The sequence below is a fragment of the Mastigoproctus giganteus genome, chromosome 14, assembly GCF_048544385.1.
Source record: "Mastigoproctus giganteus isolate SK-2022 chromosome 14, ASM4854438v1, whole genome shotgun sequence".
In the NCBI taxonomy this organism is placed as follows: Eukaryota; Metazoa; Arthropoda; class Arachnida; order Uropygi; family Thelyphonidae; genus Mastigoproctus; species Mastigoproctus giganteus.
In genome coordinates, this window is record NC_143588.1 from 51539320 (window position 1) to 51559480 (window position 20161).

The 20161-nt window shown below is 36.0% G+C and overlaps 1 protein-coding gene across 1 annotated transcript in view; it reads right to left on the minus strand.

Annotated features, from left to right (window-relative positions):
- The window catches only part of tou (bromodomain adjacent to zinc finger domain 2B toutatis), a 914913-nt gene that overhangs the window by 322255 nt on the left and 572497 nt on the right, over window positions 1–20161 (minus strand). The window contains 1 exon segment of the mRNA XM_090388865.1: window positions 12688–12765. Coding sequence (XP_090244991.1) covers window positions 12688–12765 — 78 coding nt within the window.

The window sequence follows — 20161 nt, forward strand, 5'->3', positions numbered from 1 at the left end:
ATTTCAGAGTGAAACCCTAGTTCAATTTTGATTGAATCAAAGTGAAGAATATAATACTTTGTCAAGCAAAGCAATGCAAGTATTGCTGCCATGAAATCCAAATATCGAGCCCGTTTAATAGTAGAAAAAGAGCTACGAGTAGCACTCTCCTCAATGACACCTAGATTCAATGAACTTTGTGCTAATAAACAAGCAACATCCATCGCATTAAAAAAAAATAATTTAAAAATAAATATATACACACACACACACACACACACACGCACGCACGCACGCGAAATATGAAAACGAAGAAGTGGAAGGGAAAGGAAAAAGAAAAATAAAAAAAAAAAAAAGAAAGAAAAACAGTATGTGTACCTGAATGCGCCCAGCAGCAAAACAGGATACAGGTATATAAATAAGTGTTACAAATGAAAGTAAAATGAAATAAAAGTAAATATAGATGGAGAAGTTATTAATCACAAAATGCCATGCCTAGTTGAAGAAAATAAGAGAGAAAGAATGTTAAGAACCTTAAAAAAAAAAAAAAAAATCATTAAGTAGAAATTAAGGTTGAATTAATGCCGAATTAACAGGCTAATCATATGTACAAAAGCTTAAAAATTGGTACATAGATCAGGTATTTCATTAGGGGGGCTACACATGATCGTGTACCAAACACTGTGTTTCTATGCAAACTCATGTTGATGGAGAAGCTATTAAAGTGAAATGGATATGAAGAAAAAAAAATTTTAAAAATTAATCTCCAGAAACATGAGTAAGGTAGCCCCAACACAGTGTGTTTAGATTAATAAACTGAGTTGATAGTATGTAAGAACGCAAATGCCGTGTGTTTACATTAATATATTGAGTAGAAAGTATGTAAGAACGCAGTGTGTTTAAGTCGAAAGTATGTAAATTAAAAGTATGTAAAAAAAATAAAATAATAATAAATAAATAATAAATAACAAGGTAGTGGTATAGAAAAAGGAAACAATGCAAGGTAAGGGAGGGAAAAGAAGTTCAAAATATAGAGGCGAAGATTGTAAGAATAAGAAAAGTGAGCATGTCCGAATCACCCTCGTATTACACTAATAGTTCAACGGACGGAAAAAAGAAGAGCAGAAAGATGTAAAGAGAAGGAAAAGAGTTTAAAGGATACTAGGCAAGCCGGGTGTGTAAGTACCCAACCTCATAGAGAGGGCCTTGGCTCTGAGAGTGTTAGTAGAAATGGAAATTAATACCGCTAGCTTGTAGTGTATATTTTGAGTGATAGACATATGAAATATATGATATAAAATATGAAAAGGAGAAAAATTAAATACCTATGATATTTGGCAGAAACAAGTTAGGCGGAATATAATCAAGAAATGAAGATACAAATATGTGATCGTAATTAATAAGGTACAATTATGCAAATATGATTAATAAGAATGGAATGTAAACAGAGGGAGAACTATCACAACGATGGTGGAGATGCTTAGAAGAGAAGAACTATGGGAGCCCTCTGTGGCCAAAGTAAATCAGAGAAAATAAGATTCATCATAAGTAATTACTGGTAATATTAAATTTAAAAAATGAAAAGAAAAACTTAGGAAGTGAAAGAACACGAACATCGTTCTAATAAAAGTCATAAGGTGTGATCACTTTCCAAGCAGTGGAAATACCACCATTCAAATGTACAACTGTACAACTATACAGGTATCAAATTAACCCTAATCAAGGTGGAACATGGTGAAACGGAATTTTTGTTTAATAAAATCAGAGAGATTTTTTATCATAAAATTTAAGAAATTAATTGGAGTGTCATTATTGCGAAGTTTGATATAGAGATCATTAAAAGCACCGGCGAAAAGTGATTGATTGCTGCTAATATTAGCCAAAGGGTTAATTTGTGTGTAGATTATATTTTTATGAACCTTGATCGAAATGTTCAAGTTGCAATTCATTAAATAAATAATATTAAAATTAAATTTGCTTCTTTTGTCGAATAATTCTAAATTATGACGAAGAGGGGGACTGTTTAGAGTAATACTTAAATCAAGAAAATTTGCATGTTGGTTGCCAAAGTTGCAATATTTTCAACATTTCATATCAGACTGCACAATTACCCGCAGGACTTTTTCATTCTCCACTTCCCTGAGTGTAATACCACACAGTTGGTACATTTCTCTTCAGTTATTGCTACCCATATGCAGTACTTTGCATTTGTCAAGGATAAACTTCAGTTGCCACTTCTCAGCCCATCTGCCTAACTTTTCTTGATCCTGTTGCAGTAGCATGCTGTCTTTAATGTCATTAACAACCCCTGCCAACCTTTGTATCATCTGCAGACTTGGACATTATGCCTGATATATTCATTGATATCACTAAAAAAAACACACCTTCGTTGATATCACTAATAAAAACACAAAACAATGAGCACAGCACCGAACCCTAGGGAAGACACTGGTAACTTTAGTACGCAAAAAGCAGTGTCCATTTATTACCACTCCCTGTCGTCTTCCACTTAACGATCCCTTTATCCCTTGTAACAACTTGCCCTTAATGCCATAGTGCTCCAATTTGTATAGCAGTCTTCCATGTACAATGGTATGAAAAGCTTTCCTGAAATACATATATATGATATCAAAATTATTTTTTTCATCCAGTTGCTTTGTGACGATATCGTAGTATACAATCAAACTGGTCAAAGGAACTCCATTATTTTCCTTGGACGAAAGTTAAACTAACAGGTCTATAATTATTTGTCACTCTTTGAACCCCCTTGGTGAAATTGGATACATTTTCACATCTCCAGTCCATGGGGAAATCCCCTGAATCTAAGGATCCACTCATAATTATAGCTAAGGGTTTGCTTTCTTCCCTTGTAACCTCCTTTAATATAACTCGATACCGACCAGGCTAGCCGGGTGGGTAAAGTTCCTGCCTGACAACCGAAAGGTCTCGGGTTTGAATCTCAGCTCGGGCTTGGATATCACAATGGTGCCACACTATCCGGTTGAATCTCACGGCCACGATACATGAAGGAAGCAAGAAAACACTGGTTCCTACATGTATTGCTAACATAATACGATAAAAGAAAAAATATACCTGGACAGATTCCATCAACCCCAGGTGCCTTTTTTCACATTTACCTTCAGTAATTTCTCCTCCACTTGGAACTCCATTATTACAAAATCATTTAACTCATCTAACTGTTGAAAAAACGCCGTGAATTACGGTTGAATTTGAAAGTGTCTGCAATTCTGCCCAGACATGATAGGAGGAAGTATATGATGAAAGCCTTGTCGATCAATTCAGCCCTGGAAAGATTGTGCAAGGCTCAAGGGGTAGAACTTTTTTCAGCCTGGACTGTACTTGTTAACAGGAGAGACTGCTTCTACAGGGATGGGATACACTTAAATAGTAAAGGTGCAAGAATATTTGCTGATGCTATCGAGGCAGTGTTAGGTGGGTCAGGAAACTGCTAGATTGGGGGGATACAAAGACTAATAGATTAACAGTAGCCACTGGCAGGGGTGAAAGTGATTCTTGCACTGCTTCTATTGGAATGAGCAGATGCCTGAAAAACAAGATGCAGGATATTTCAGAGCCTGCTGGGAGCCATTGCGGTACAAGTAAACACACGGGTTATGTTAGGGTAGCTAAGAATAGAAACAGGTGTTTGTATACTTGCGTGTCACCAATGCTAGGAGATTGATAAATAAATTTGATGAATTTGAGGTATTGCTCAAAGCATCAAAGGCGGATATTGTTGAGATATCAGAGACATGGTGTCACAGAGATATAAGGAATGCAGAACTGGAATTTGGGGAGTACAACATCTACAGAAAGGATAGACAGGATAGGAAGGGAGGAGGGGTTATGCTATTAGTTGAGAAACACAAAATCCAAAGAAGAGAAGCCAGTCGACATTGCTGGACAGTGCAGTGTTGAGTCAGATAGGTGTGACATAAGCATTGGGAGATCAAAATTGAGAGTAGGAGTGTGCTATAGGCCTAATAACTCTGATGAGTATAATAAGAAACTGTAGAGGGAAATAGAGTGGGCCAGTACATCAGAGATTCTTATAATGGGAGATTTTAATTTCCGAGATCTTGACTGGAATTTGTGGGTTGGTCACTCACACCATCAAAGGCTTTTGTGGATTTATTGAATGATTGTTTTCTACCTCAGCATGTTCAGGAGGCAACTAGAAGGAGTCATACTCTTGATTTGATTATCAGTAGTGATTCTTCATCATTAAGAATCTGCAGAGAAAGGAACCACTAGGCGGCAGTGATCACAGTGTGTTGAAGTATGATTTACACAAAGAGGTAACTACCATCAGGGGTAAGGGGAAGGGTTATTGCTTTCGTAAAGGCGACTATGATGGTCTGAGACAGTATTTAAATTCTATACAGTGGGATCAACTGAAGATGTTACCAACAGCAAATTCAAAATGGGAAGCATTCAAAGAACTTATCTTGGAAGCTACTAGGCTTTACATACCAACTAGGAAATATTGTTCAAGGTTTAGGCCTAAATGGATGTCAGATGAACTAATGAGACATATGACAGAAAAGAAAAATGCATGGGATACATATCAACACGTGACACAGAAGCCTATGATAGATATAAGTTGATCTGTAACCAAGTTACAAAGGAGGTTAGGCAGGCAAAGGCAGATTACGAGAAATCTTTGGTAAGGGATGCAAAGAAAAACAGCAAAGAGTTCTTTACTTATGTAAACTCTAGAAGGAAGGGGAAGAATCACATTGGTCCACTTGATATTTGATGGTTCAACTATTGATGATCCTACTCAGGTAGCTAACAAACTAAATATTCTGCATCGACATTCACACATGAGGAGTTATTCAGCGAGGGGACCGCAACTCTCGAGAAGTATCCAAATCTGGCAGAAAGCTAGAGAATCTTGTAATCTCTGAGAGTAAAGTGGAGGAGAAATTGTTGAAGATAAACACAAGAAAGGCATCTGGGGTGGATGGGATCTATCCAGTTATATTAAAGGAGGCAGCAAAAGAAGTAAGCAAACCCTTAGCCATAATTATGAGAGCTTCCTTGGACTCAGGGGAGATACCCACAGACTGGAGATGTGCAAATGTCTCCCCAATTCACAATAGAGGATCAAAGGCTGACACAAGTAATTATAGATGTGTTAGTTTAACTTCTGTTCCCGGAAAATTAATGGAGCCATTGGTTAAAGAAGCACTGCAGAATCATCTAGACAAGACTTCAGTTATAGCTCAGACACAGCATGGTTTTTTTTAAGGGGAAGTCTTGCCTGACCAATTTGATTGGATACTATGATGCAGTCACAAAAGAACTGGATGCAGGGAATAACTTTGATATTATATACTTGGATCTTAGAAAGCTTTTCAATACTGTTGCACATGGAAGACTGCTGCACAAATTGGAGCAGTGTGGCACTGGAGGCAAATTGCTGCTATGGATAAAGGGGTGGTTGAGCGGAGAAAGACAGAGAGTGGTAATCAATGGACACTGCTCATCGTGGACTAATGTTATTAGTGGAGTCCCTCAGGGTTCAGTGTTGGGTCCATTATTGTTTTCTGTATTTATAAATGATATTGATGATGGTATATCAAGCTTAATGTCCAAGTTTGCATATGATACAAAGGTTGGCAGGGTTGTCAAGGACGCTAATGACACTATGCTGCTGCAACAGGATCTGGAAAGGTTGAGCAGATGGGCTGAGAGGTGGCAAATGAAGTTTCACATTGACAAATGTAAAGTACTACATATGGGAAACAGCAACCCCAGAGCAACGTATCAACTCTGTGGTAGTACACTGACAGTGGTAGAGAATGAAAAGGACCTGGGGGCAATTGTGCAGGCAGATATGAAGTTACTATAATAATTAATGATAGACACCAGCCAGGAATTAAACTAAAAATTTACTATACAATGAAATAATATACAATGAAATATGATGCAAATAAAATAAAACACTGATTAAATTATAATATAGTTAAAAACAATAAAATTAATTAAAATAAACTAGGTTAAAAGCGATAAAACAATACAATCTGGAGCTTTCGGAGAACTGCCGTCTCCTTCTTCAACAGCACACTACCAGTGCTAAAACACATCCTTAAGTAGCCGGTCCATGGCACTCATGCACGTGATCATCAGACACATGATCTACATTCTCCATGCGCGTATCGGAAATGGAAGTGGCTCGGGAGCGTGTCAAACAGAAACGGTCATCCCTTCTGAGGACAACTGCCTCAAACAGGGGGTGTAAACGGATCCCCCTGTCCCTATTAATAGTATTGTGACTGGATGAACCGATTCGCAAGCTCTCGAGCCACTTGCGTTCCCAAAATCCATGGGCGCGGTCGGTAATGACCGCGTCTTCAGGGGAGATCCGATGCTGCTTTTCCCAGAAATGCTCTGCCACAGCAGACCTCGCATAGTTAGCAGTCTTGATAGCGGTCGTGTGTTCCCCGAACACACGACCGCTATCAAGGGGAACACACGACCGCTATCAAGACTGCTAACTATGCGAGGTCTGCTGTGGCAGAGCATTTCTGGGAAAAGCAGCATCGGATCTCCCCTGAAGACACGGTCATTACCGACCGCGCCCATGGATTTTGGGAACGCAAGTGGCTCGAGAGCTTGCGAATCGGTTCATCCAGTCACAATACTATTAATAGGGACAGGGGGATCCGTTTACACCCCCTGTTTGAGGCAGTTGTCCTCAGAAGGGATGACCGTTTCTGTTTGACACGCTCCCGAGCCACTTCCATTTCCGATACGTGCATGGAGAATGTAGATCATGTGTCTGATGATCACGTGCATGAGTGCCATGGACCAGCTACTTAAGGATGTGTTTTAGCACTGGTAGTATGCTGTTGAAGAAGGAGACGGCAGTTCTCCGAAAGCTCCAGATTGTATTGTTTTATCGCTTTTAACCTAGTTTATTTTAATTAATTTTATTGTTTTTAACTATATTTTAACTATAATTTAATCAGTGTTTTATTTTATTTGCATCATATTTCATTGTATATTATTTCATTGTATAGTAAATTTTTAGTTTAATTCCTGGCTGGTGTCTATCATTAATTATTATAGTATGGAAATTCCCAGCCCCATAGGCCTGTTTCAAGGTATAGATATGAAGTTGTCTGAGCAGTGCACATGGGCTGCAAGAGTAGCTCATGGTGTCTTGTCAATAATATACAGGAATTTTTCTAGCAGGGATAACGAGGTGATTATTCCCTTGTATAAGGCAATGGTCAGGCCACACCTAGAGTACTGTATACAGGTCTGGAGGCCTCATTTCAAGAAGGATGTAGAGCTGAGGGAACGAGTACAGAGAAGGGCAACAAGATTAGTGAATGGAACAAAGGGGTGCTCTTACAAAAAAAGGCTTAAGTTTTGCAAATTACAGTTTCTGGAGACTAGGCACCAGCGAGGTGATCTGATAGAGGTGCATAAAGCCCTGAATGGTTTGAGCATGCTCAATGCTGATGGGATTCTTACTCTTGCTCAGAATAATCACCTCAGAGGGCATAAATTCAAATTGAGGAAAGACAGAGGTAGGATAGATGTGCGGAAATTTGCCTTTAGCCAGCGGGTAGTTGGTTGGTGGAACAGGCTTCCATCCCTTGTCGTGGAAGTTGATAGCCTAAATAAATTTTAAGGCTCAGCTGGACAGGTATTTCAAACGAACGGAGGGGTGAAGTGGAAGTGGGTTTTTTTTTTTTTTTTGACTGATGCTGCATAAGCTTGCTTTCTTGCATCATATGCCTCTACTAATGCTAATTCCTGTTACAGTTTAGTAAACTTCTGTCCCTTTGCAACATTTTTAACACTGCCCACTCATTCCTCCAATCAAGGCATAACAAGACTGATTGGAGGAATGAACACACAACAAGCATATCTACAATATCAATGCAAACTCTAGTTTTTCTTTCAACATTGCTCTGTACTATTTAATTTAATTAATTTTTTTTGATATTTATTTTAATTAGTGATAACAGATCTCTTACTCTCAATATCTCTCAATATCATTAGTACCAATGCATACAACACGATCACTTTTTGTCTGCTCTATGTCATCAAATTTATCACCATTAGAAAGGCCAATTTACTGTTATGAACAGCGTATTTCTTAATGATTGAGGATTAATTGATATAAAAGGCAGTTCTAGGATTAAATTTTCTAAGGCAAAAAAAAAAAAAAAAAATTAAGGAAAAAAATAAAATAAAATAAGAGTCGTTACTTTTGAACCAATGCTTATACAACAGCGACAGAAAGCACAATATTGCTTTTGTTGGAAACTTATTGAGGCCTTCATCCTGTAGTGGAATGACAATGGCTGAAAATGATGATGATCATCATGATATGTACATACAGTCGAACTTCCCTATAACGAATTCGATAAATCCAGCGAAAAAATTCGTTATAGAGAAATTTCGTTATACGCAGAATATCTTTTTTATTAGAAATTGTTACCTAATTAGAAAATGAAAACGAATCTACATTTATTTTTTAATGTATTTTATTTCAAAAACATACTTATTGAAATTACGTTTACACAATTTTCGCCGGTAAGTATCACACATTTAAAAAAATTTGTAATTTTCGTTTGCACAGTACAATTAAAAAATTGTCTCATTCTCAAAGAAAACCTCACATTTGTTCAGAGCATTAAAAACATTATCGGGAACATTTTCAGAAAACTGTAGACCCATACGAACCATTAATTAAGCGTTAATCATTTCTTCGCGAGTTGGCTTTTCTACGGGTTGTTCTAACGCGCCATCGTTAATTTCTTCGTAATCATTGTCGCGTTTAACACTGTTCAGCAGTATTTCATCTTCATTCGGATTTTCTGCTGTGATCTACATAAACGTTACTATCCAGTGTTATTTCATTTTCGATGTTTCAGGACGATTCTTAGGTCCAAAAGTTTTTCAGTTGTGAAAGGGGCAATTCATCTTGTTCGTCCAGTCGTTGTTCGACTTCTGTATTCAATGCAAATCCTGCTTTCGAAAAACAATTTTGAATAGTATATTCAGTGACAATGTTTGTCCAAACTTTTGCCAGTTCAGAGATGCAATCTCTAAGGTTAATTGTAACCTCAAAGTTTCTATTTTCTGATAATGCATTGACAATCTTCATTATTATTCTCTTTCCATAATGAAATTTAAAATTTTTAATAATGCCTTGGTCCACTGGCTGAAGTTTTGGCGTTACGTCTGGTGGTAAAAACAACTTCGCAATTTTAAGTTTGGCAGAAATACTGGCAGGATGTGCCGGACAGTTGTCAGTTACCAACACGATTTTCCTTTTTTCTTTTGTTATAAGCTTGTCTAGTTTTAATATCCATTCTTTAAAAATATCACTTGTAATCCACGCTTTTTTATTAAAAGGTGTAGTCAACTTCCAAAGATTTTGTGCCTCTAAAACATCTTGGATTTTTTGATATTCCGATGACTAAAAGGCTTAATTTTTCACTTCCTGTCATATTTGCTCCAACTAGCACAGTGATTCTTTCGCCAAAACATTTATCATCCTTAAAAGCAAGTGTTCTATTCCGTAAACATTTAAAGAATAAACCCATTTCATCTGCATTAAAAACATACTTACTCTCATATTCTTCCAAAATCTTCTTTAAGGCATTGTTCTTCCAACTGTTGCAATCTTCTTCGCTTACATTAACACTTTCTCCACAAATAACCTTTTCCACAATTCTGTGGCGCTTCTTAAATTTATCTAGCCACCCAGTGCTCAGTTTAAATTCTGTATGTCCAAGGTCCTGTGCAAATTTCAGAGCTTGTTGCTTAATTATTAGGCCCGATATTGGGATATTCTTTTCACGTATCATTTGTACCCATTTTAGGACAACTTTATCAACATCTTTGTATATACACAACTTAATTCGCTTCTTGTCTGCTCCTCCTTCAATTGCCTTTAAAATTGATTCTTGATTTTTTTAAAATCGTAGATAAACTGCTTGCAGATATGCCATATTTCTCTGCAATATCTTTTTTCTTAAAACCCTGGTCAATATCATAACAATCTTTGCTTTATCATTAATACTTAAACACCTTCTCTTCGACACTATTTTCGCAATTGTAAAAATTACTTGTCTGCAGCTCTTGCCGTTACATACACTGCAAACTTCGCTGCGCTGGCCATATAGTGAATTGTTAGTACAGGTACCGCCTACTCAATGACGTTCGCTTGCCAATTCAACAGTATCACTCCCTTTGAAGAAATATACGACTTTGTGAATTTCTTTTATTCTGCTTTCATTCTTATATACACGAAAGGAAATTTATGATTAATGTATGTTGAATGTTACTTTTCAGGGGAAAAAAAAAAAAAAAAAAAAATACAAGAGCATATAGCCTGTGATCGATGACAAACGAAATTAAAAAAAAAAAAAAAAAAAAATCATGAAAACCATCTACTGGGAGTCCAGTTAGACGAGAACGGATATATCATATAATGATTGACATCAAGGTCATGTGGTACAATTGAGTTGAGAAGCGGATGCCACTCAGTAGGTGTTACTAAAAACAGACTATGGTAGCATTCTATGTATTGCCGCACCGAATTTCGTTTTCCCCTGAGCCAACATCAATTTACAAATCTACCCTATTTGTAAAGTTTACGACCACTTTTAAGAAAACCCATTTGGTTTAATAACTGTAAAAAAATGAAACAAAGACCCTACTACAGGTGCCAATGACCACAAGTGTTCACTAAAAGGATGATTATTTAATTCCAGATGCTAGTGCGCAATTTCGGAAGGAAGAAAGCAGTATATTTGAGCAGCTGTTTAGCAGTAAATGCTTGAAAATCTTCAAAAATGCTTTTACTAATTTTTTTTAAAAATTTGTTATAGAGACGAACACTTCATTATATGGGGTTAATTTTACATGTAATTTCATTTCAAGGTGCAAATGTTTCGCAAAAAAATTCGTAATATAGAAAAATTTGTGAAATAGAAGTTCGTAATAGATAAGTTCCACTGTATATACTTAACTATATTTTATATCTAACTGGATTGCTGTACAGTAAACCCCCGCTATTCGCAGTATCTCTATTTGCGTATTCGCGATCGCTGATTTAATATAAAATGAAACCTAAAAAAAAAAAAAAAAAAAAAAAAAAAATGTGAATTTTAAAACGCCGTGAATATTTTCCGCCATAAAAAAACATGGGCGTGGCTAAAATTATCTTTCCCGGGGGAGAGGACTGACAAAATCGCGAGCGTGGATGTTTCTCGCTAATCCTTGTTCAGTATGTGTTTTGCGCTTATCATGGAAGGTTTCGTCGTTTGCCTTTAATTTATATGTTTATAAATTGAATAAATTTATCAATTTATAAATCGATATGCTTACAAAAGTGATAAATCTACCGTTTTTCGGTGTAAAACAGACTTTTCCGATTGTGTTAACGGAAGAAAGTGACTTTATTTGGACAAGTTCTTTCTAACCCGTACAAAAATATCGCTATGAATAACAAGTGAAAGGTGAAAATATCAGAGAAGGTGATGAAATTAGCAAATAAAATTAGACAGATTTTCTAATGGTGAAAGTGTCTCCTCAGTGGCAAAACATTATAAAATCAATGAGTCAACAGTATGACCAATCAAGAAATCGGAAGAATAAATCCGCCGTAGTGTCCGTGAAAACGTGCTAATTGCTTAAAAAATTTGCTCTGTGACTTGTGATGTTAAATTTGAAAAAATGGAAAAGGCTTTAAATCTGTGGATAGAAGACCGAACTCAAAATAAAATTCCGCTAGGTTCACTCATCATGCGTGAAAAGGCAAAACTCCTTTATCAACACTTTAGCAAAACTGGTGATAGCAGTGGCGGGATAAGTTTTTTAGCTAGCAAAGGCGCTGGTTTCAAAGATTTGTTTGAAATTTCTAATAAATATTACATTTAATATTAAATTGTTTCTTATTTTCATTTCGATGCCATATGCTTGCATTTCACTATGTACTGTCTATGTACATAGTCATGTTATGAAGGTACATATAATACATACATAGACAACATTTTAGACTAGTTTTTCTTATATATTAAATACTTTGGAATAGAACCCCTTTATTACCATGGGAGCCATAACTCAGTATTCGCATTTTCGGTATTCGCGACATTTCTCAGGAACGTAACCCCCGCGAATAGTGGGAGTTTACTGTATTTACTTTATTATTTCTTATGATACTCCCATACATCCTTATAGAAAACATATCTTCCACTATATCAGTCATCTGACAAGAAGAACCTACTACTTTTCTTAGCAAACTGAAACAAAACTAGTTAACAGAGTGGGTGGCACAGAGTCTTCTGAGGATCCTTCTCACATATTTCAGTTAAACAATAATAGGCACCTGCAAAAGGTACTCAATAGGTATGTCTGATTAGGAAGATAGAAAGAATAACAGCTAATAACCTTGAACTTACAATTAATATCCAGTAAATATTTCACTGAAATATGAAACTTGAAAAATTTTCACACATGCTAATATTCTCACTATTAAAATTTTTTTTCCTGTATTCAAGAAAAAAATATTTTTCAAGTCGAAAAACACAACATTATACAAATGAAGGTAAAATATTTATCTCTCAGAGACTCAGTGGAAGAGAAATTTGGTTTCAGGGGCCCCGATATAATAATTTGATATAATATAATAATTTGACTCATTTTACTTACACCAATATCTTTTAGCAGCATATCTTCCACAGGCTTTTTCATTTCTCTTATAATGTGCAATTCCACACGTCTCTGTTCCTAGAAAAATAAAGACAAATCACCTAAATGGCAAATATTAATTATTTCTTTAATTTTCCATATTCTTAAATAAATATGGTTGGTTGCGTGTAGTGTAAGAATATGTCATTCATTCACAAATAAATAATTTATTAGGTGCACTCCAAGGCAATACTACACATTCCAACTTATATGCACTTACTGTTCCCTACAGAAGTCTAACAAAATAAATAAAATAAATAGTACAAGTCAGCTTTACGAAATACAATCATAAAACAAAAAATAATATAAAATAAACCACACACTATTAGAGAAGAGTAGAAGAGCACACAGTTATACATATAATAATATATAAAATCATGTGCTAAAAATAACAAAATTATAACAAGTCTTCAACTAAATAATAGTCAAAGGCTTGGTTTAAAGACTTAATATTAATTCACACACATTTTAATTGACCATGCTTTAAGCCAGAGGCGCAAAAACCTATTTCACTTGTGACCCCTTATTTTAAATTTAAAATTAACTAACCCCTCAATGTAAACCTCAAGGTAGAATGACCAGATTCTTAGAGAAGAAAAATTAAAATTTATGAATTATGTAGTAGAAGAGCACTGAGAGTACAGAGCACTGAGAAAGGATTAAAAAAATTCTTTCCTTTTTAATTTACACATTAAAATAACTATTTAAGGTTTCAATTGAATACAGCAAAAATAACAAATCACATTCTTATTATTATTACCCATATGGTGCAAGAAAGCCTGAGGCTTATGCACCACCTGCAGGGAAAAAAAAAAAAAAAAAAAAAATTCTGAGTTACCATTAGCATTAGTAGAGGCATTTGATGCAAGAAAGCAAGCTTACGAAGAATCAGCCAAAAAAAATAAAATAAAAATAATAAAAATAAATAAAAAATAACCACTTCACCCCTCTGTTAATTCAAAATACCTGCCAGCTGAGTCAAACTTATTTAGGCTATCAACTTCCACGACAAGGGAAGGAAGTCTGTTCCACCAACCAACCAACCACCCGCTGGCTAAAGGCAAATTTCCGCACGTCTATCCTACATCTGCCTTTCCTCAATTTGAATTTATGCCCTCTCAGGTGATTATTCTGAGCAAGAGGAAGAATCCCATCAGCACTGAGCATGCTCAAACCATTCAAGGCTTTATACACCTCTATCAGATCACCTCGCTGGTGCCTAGTCTCCAGACACTGTTATTTGCAAAACATAAGCCTTTATTCGTAAGAGCACCCCTTTGTTCCATTCACTAGTCTTGTTGCCCTTCTCTGTACTCGTTCCAGCAGCTCTACATAATTCTTGAAATGAGGCCTCCAGGCCTGTATACAGTAGTCTAGGTGTGGCCTGACATTGCCTTATACAAGGGAATAATCACCTCCTTATCCCTGCTAGAAAAATTCCTGTATATCATTGACAAGACACCATGAGCTACTCTTGCAGCTCGTCTGCACTGCTCAGAGAACTTCATATCTGCCTGCACAATTACCCCCAGGTCCTTTTCATTCTCCACCACTGTCAGTGTAGTACCGCAGAGTTGATACGTTGCTCTGGGGTTACTGTTTCCCATATGTAGTACTTTACATTTGTCAATGTTAAACTTCATTTGCCACCTCTCAGCCCATCTGTTCAACCTTTCCAGATCCTGTTGCAGCAGCATAGTGTCAGTAGTGTCCTTAACGACCCTGCCAACCTTTGTATCATCTGCAAACTTGGACATTAAACTTGATATCCCATCATCAATATCATTCATAAACACCGAAACAACAACGGACCCAACATTGAACCTTGAGGAACTCCACTAATAACATTAGTCCACGTTGAGCAGTGTCCACTGATTACCACTTTCTGTCTTCTCCCCCTCAACCACCCCTTTATCCATAGCAGCAATTTGCCTCCAATGCACACTGCTCCAATTTGTGCAACAGTATCAAAAGCCTTTCTAAGATCCAAGTATATAATAACAAAGTTATTCCTTGCATCCAGTTCTTTTGTGACTGCATCATAGTATCCAATCAAATTGGTCAGACAAGACTTCCCATTAACAAAACCATGCTGTGTCCGAGCTATAACTGAAGTCTTGTCTAGATGATCCTGCAGTGCTTCTTTAACCAGTGCCTCCATTAATTTTCTGGGAACAAAAGTTAAACTCACAGGTCTATAATTACTTGTGTCAGCCTTTGATCCTCCTTTGTGAATTGGGGTCATATTTGCACATCTCCAGTCCATGGGTACCTCGCCTGAGCCCAAGGAAGCTCTCATAATTATGGCTGAGGGTTTGCTTACTTCCTTTGCTGCCTCCTTTAATATAACTGGATAGATCCCATCCACCCCAGGTGCCTTTCTTGTATTTATCTTCAACAATTTCTCCTCTACTTTACTCTCATTTATTACAAGGTTCTCTAGCTTACTGCCAGAGTTGAATACACCCCTGGCATTCCCCTCGCTGAATAACTCCTCGTGTGTGAATGTCGATGCAAAATATTGATTTAGTTTGTTAGCTACCTGAGCAGGATCATCAACAGTTGATCCATCAATATCAAGTGGACCAATCTGATTCACCTCCTTCTTTCTAGAGTTTACATAAGTAAAGAACTCTTTACTGTTTTTCTTTGCATCCCTTGCCAAAGATTTCTCGTAATCTGCCTTCGCCTGCCAAACCTCCTTTGTAACTTGGTTACAGATCAACTTGTATCTATCATAGGCTTCTGTGTCACGTGTTAATTTGTATGTATCCCATGCATTTTTCTTCTCTACCATATGTCTCATTAGTTCATCTGACATCCATATAGGCCTAAACCCTGAACAATATTTCTTAGTTGGTATGTAAAGCCTAGTAGCTTCCAAGATAAGGTCTTTGAATGCTTCCCATTTTGAATTTGCTGTTGGTAACATCATCAGTTGGTCCCACTGTATAGAATTTAATACTGCCTCAGTCCATCGTAGTCGCCTTTACGAAAGCAATAACCCTTCCCTTTACCCCTAATGGTAGTTACCTTCTTGAATAAATCTCACTTCAGTACACTGTGATCACTGCCACCTAGTGGTTCAGTTACCTGCAGATTCTTAATGCATGAAGAATCACTACTGATAATCAAATCAAGAGTATTACTCCCTCTAGTTGCCTCCCGAACATGCTGATGTAGAAAACAATCATCCAAGTTACAGAGAGAGAGAGAGAGAGAGAGAGGAAAGTAATCACCAAAAAAGAAAATAATGATGATATCCAGCTCAGGACCCTGGGTGTGCCAAGCCCTATTCTTCTTAAATTCTCCAAAACAAAACAATTAATGAGAAGCGAGCCTGGAATACTGTTTTGTTTTTATAGCTGTTAATTTTGAGAAATGAACATAACATAAATATGTAGACCAGAAAGGTAGCAATGTTTGTATCGCCAATTTTGATAATTCTGTATTCTCGCCTCAAAGAGAATGCCAAAAATTTTCCCAAGTAGTCTTGAAAAGAGTACATTATGCTTGGTCAATCGACAGGTCAATACGATCTTCCTTTTGCTGAATAGTAATTCAGCAAATAAATAAATAAATAAATTTGGGATGTGAACTATGTGAACTATTAGTCTTGAAAAGAGTACATTATGCTTGGTCAGTCGACAGGTCAATACGATCTTCATTTTGCTGAATAGTAATTCAGCAAATAAATAAATAAATAAATTTGGGATGTGAACTATTAAAAGCAGCAGGATCGCGAATCCAATACAACTCTTTTTTTCTGGAGATACATTACATCATTTGGAAAAATTCTTAATTAGCATTGTTAGGTGGGTGGCAATGATATTGCTAAATTGGAAAATGTCAATATTATAACAAAATCAGAAAAGCATGGGAACATTTCAGCATTAATAAGCTCAAATTCAGTTTTCCAAAGATTAAAACTCCCTTTGAAAGTTTCTATTTTATCACTGAGTATTAATATATTTGTCCTCTAGGTCTTCTCCATGTCCTCGAGGACTTAAATTTAAATCATTAAGTTTTTCCAAAATATCAACAAGGGAACTAAGTTTTCCAAGCCATTTTTAATTTTTAAACAATTGAGCAAGGTTCTGATTTTTATCCAATAAACACAATACAATATTTGAGGTCAAAAAGACATCGCAACAATTTACCACTGGATAACCACCCCACTTTCGTATATAAAAGAAGCGCGCGATGCCATTTCATTACAAAGCATTTTGAAAAGTCTGGTATTTAAGCTTCTAATTTCAATAAAATTGATCCCAATTATCGCATATTTCAAAACTTCGTGCAAATCAGTCTTCATTTCCTTTGCAACTAATACTTCCCGATACAGTAGATAGTATGAATCAGAGCGGTAATACTCAATACGTTCTACATTGATATTAATATTTGTAAATTAACAAGAGGAGTCTACCTCGATATAGTATGTAGAACACTTCCGTATGATACTCTCCAGAAATTAACGAAAAAATCGAAAACTTACATTAGAATAAAAAAATAAATAACTAAAAACCAATTTAACGCAATTAAATCAATTTAACACAAAAATTAAAAAGAATAACTAAAATATTCAAAATGATTTTCCTTCCTGAAGCTGACAATGCTTTTTGACTGTATGTCGTGATCACAGGAATGAAAATTACTGAACAGGGTTGAACCTGAAATTTAAATAGGGATTATCTGTCTTCGCATATGCGTGTAAAGGTCCACGCATCGGAGATCAAATATGGCTGCTGAACATTAACAGAATTCTTGTGTAATTTAATTTCGACGGTTTCTGCAATTAATAGTCGCATATAATTACATTTAACATTAAGTATTTTGGCCTAGTTAAATGAAAAAGTATGTTTTTCTTTAATGGCATGAAAGGCTAATTGTGACGCTGCTGATCGAGAAGCACACACTGAGGCTTCATGTTGATTTACACGAATATTCAGAGAAAATTGCATTGAACTTTGGTAAGATGAGTCGCAATCACTGCAAGAAATGTTGTATACCAGATCATTAATTGGTGTTGCGAATGCGGAAAGAACCAAGCAATTGTTCAGTATAGTGTGTAATTTCCGTATTGACCTGGCCACAATTTTAAATTCAGTATCTTTAAAAGAATCTATTAAGCTGTTTGTGCCACTGTTCAACATATGGGATAGAAATAAAGTATTTTTTGATATTACTATTGTTGGGTGGTTGGTGTAGTATTTTGTATCCTATCCTTAGCCTTTACCCTAATTCGGTTTATTGTGGCAAGGGGATAACCACTGTTTAAGAACCTGCTAGTTAATATTTGTATTTCTGGGCCCAAAGCAGATTCCGTCGTTGAATATTTATAGGCATTTAGAAATTGATTATAAGATAATCTATCTTTTGTAGGTGAACGGGTGATAGCTATTATAATGCATACCGGTGTTTGTAGGTTTTCAATAGATGCTAAATTGGATTTTATTCGAATCCCGAGTAAGCGTGAAATTTAGAAAGTTTAATGACTTTGTATCCGTATCCTCTCTTTCCAATGTAAATTTGAGTATAGAATGAATATTATTAAACGAAGGTAAAATGTCTTGGATATTACTACTATCAAGTAATAACTAGAACATCGTCTAAATACCTCCCATAGTATGCAATAGAAGGTCGAAAATGTGTCAAGTGTATATGCTCAATCGTTGAGAGATAGATCTCTGATATTAAGCCACTCGGGCTCAAATCCATTGGCAATCCAAAAATTTGTTTGTACACCTTGTGTCGAAAGGTGATATAGTTGGCCTCAACTAACAGTTAATTAAGTGAAAAATTTCCTTAATAGGTAGCTTCGTACAATTAATCGGTATCCAGTTTTTATTTAACATATCACAAATAATATCTAATGTTGACATTCGTATATAACGAGATAACATCTGGTGAGAATATATTGTCTGTCGCCAAGTCTACAGTCTTTAAGATTATTAAATAATGTATCATAGTTCTTAATCCCAAATTGTATTACCTGTCTAAAGGGTTTTATAATGCTATATACATGTGTGGCTAAGGATGAATATGCCGAATTCCTGTAGGAAACAATAGGTTGAATAGGAAATCCAGTCTTGTGTAATTTTACCTGACCGAAAAGTGCAGGAATATTGTATGTTCTGGCTTTCAATTCCTTTAACTGGACCATATTAATGTAGTTGTTTTTTCGATATGTGGTTAAAATTTTATTGTATTGATTGACAAAATTGGTAAACAGTGCCGGTTCTACTCAAGATAAGTGGAGATATCTGGAACAACTGAATCTAACTTATTAATATAATCAGGTTTATCTAGTATTACCACTGTACCTCCTTTATCTGCCCCTGTATAATAATGTCCTTATTTCCCCGAAGTTCTCGTAAAGTTGAACTGTGTATTCAATTTAGCAAGTCGCGTTTCTTTTATATTATTCACTACTTCGTTAACTTGTTGAATAAATAAATCTTTTGGTGGAACATTACAAATTCCAAATTCAATATCAATTATGCATTGTTTTTTAGGTAGTTTTCGAGATGGTAAATTCTAATTTAGTCCTTTGAATAAAAGTGAAATCTGGTCCTGCGATAGCATACACAAGGAAAGATTTGTAACCTGTTGATATGTTGGTTCATTGAATACTTGGTGAGGGGGTGTTCGTGAACTAGCTGACGTATTCTGTGGTTGTACATTATGTGTCTGTGGTGGTGGGGGGGGGGGGTTGTCACCCAACTCGTATGTACTTGGTCGCAAGCCTGCGACAATGTGTTAGAGTTCGCATGAACATGTCTTGAACTATCTGATAATGTTTGCAATTTATTAAAGTGTCTGTTTTTTATTTCTGAGGGCTGTGCTTCCCGTCGCATATCTATGGAGGCCTTCAAATAGAGACCAATGTCTCTCCAGGTGTAACCTATCAACACACACAATTATGGGGGATTTTTTGAATGGCTTGGTGCAAAATTACATTAAATCAACACTAATATACTTGGCCCAAAATTACCATATTTCTTTTCTAAAATATTGCCTTCAAAACAACATCGTTCTGAAGATTGCCAGGGTTAATTTAAATCAAAAAATTTCAGGCATAAAACAATTAACAGTGGCCACATTGCGTAATATTGTTAAGCATGCCTTAAAATCTCGATATTCGAATAAACAAAAATACCTTTCGCAGGTTCGGAAGCTTCGCGATAAATTAAAAATTTAACTACATCCGAAAGATTGGTCCCCTGATCCCCGGCACTGTTTACCAATTTGGTCAATCAATACAATAAAATTTTAACCACATATCGAAAAAACAACTACATTAATATGGTCCAGTTAAAGGAATTGAAAGCCAGAACATACAATATTCCTGCACTTTTCGGTCAAATAAAATTACAAAAGACTGGATTTCCTATTTGACCTATTGTTTCCTACAGGAATTCGGCATATTCATCCT